General features: G+C 41.6%; 1 protein-coding gene across 1 annotated transcript in view; it reads right to left on the bottom strand.

The window, feature by feature from the left end:
- Nucleotides 1-720, bottom strand: part of LOC113472646 — an 11,295-nt gene extending 10,575 nt beyond the window's left edge. Inside the window, exon 1 of the mRNA XM_026832439.1 lies at nt 106-720. Coding sequence (XP_026688240.1) covers nt 106-514 — 409 coding nt within the window. The 5' untranslated portion in view covers nt 515-720. The remainder of the gene's footprint in view (nt 1-105) is intronic.
- Nucleotides 721-726: the final 6 nt, after the last annotated feature.

The following is a 726-nucleotide window of genomic DNA, read 5'->3' as shown; positions in this document are numbered from 1 at the left end:
GAGTTGAAATCAAACAATTCACTTTTACGTGAATCCTGAACTCCTTTTCTTGGCTTAGCACTAGGAGCAGGAATTCTTCTCTTGAAAGAAGCAAAGGAGTAGCGGGTTTACTGTCCAGGGGTGAGGAGGAAAGGGGAATGACAAGTGCAGGGATGGTGGAGGGTAGATCATTCATAGGAGTAAGGGCAGGGAATTCAGTCAGACTTTTCTTGACATGAGAAGAAAAGGATTTGGAGTTGTTCTTGGGACATAAGATGGCTGCCTCTTGAAAGCATAGAGGTTGGGCCAGCATCAGTTTCTTAATCTTGGACTGTCTAGAAAATTCAGGGCACAGGTTCTTTGAAGTGGCACTATGGCCACCTTGACAATGAAAACATTTCTTGGCTGAAGTACATTGGTGTTCTTCGTTAGACAAAGTGCATGAACAGTCTCTGCACTTGGCATCATTTCTTGTGCATTTGGAATTAGTGTGGCCATATTGCAGGTACTTAAAGCACTGGATGACTGGCTGCATATAGGCTTCCAGTTCACCCCTGACATGAAAGAGGTACACATAGGAAGGTATAGATTGACCTGCAATTCTCAATTTGATTGTGTTACTACTGTTACTAGGAACATATTTGGCAGAAGAATTCTCCACATTAACTTTCCTATTCAAGCGGTAGATTTCTACTATTTTGAAGTTCTTACCATCAATATTGTCAAGGATTTCTTCATTGGTAAAGT

The sequence above is a fragment of the Diaphorina citri genome, unplaced genomic scaffold (assembly GCF_000475195.1).
Source record: "Diaphorina citri unplaced genomic scaffold, Diaci psyllid genome assembly version 1.1 scaffold6760, whole genome shotgun sequence".
Classification (NCBI taxonomy): Eukaryota; Metazoa; Arthropoda; class Insecta; order Hemiptera; family Psyllidae; genus Diaphorina; species Diaphorina citri.
This window is presented reverse-complemented; position numbering and strand designations above follow the sequence as displayed.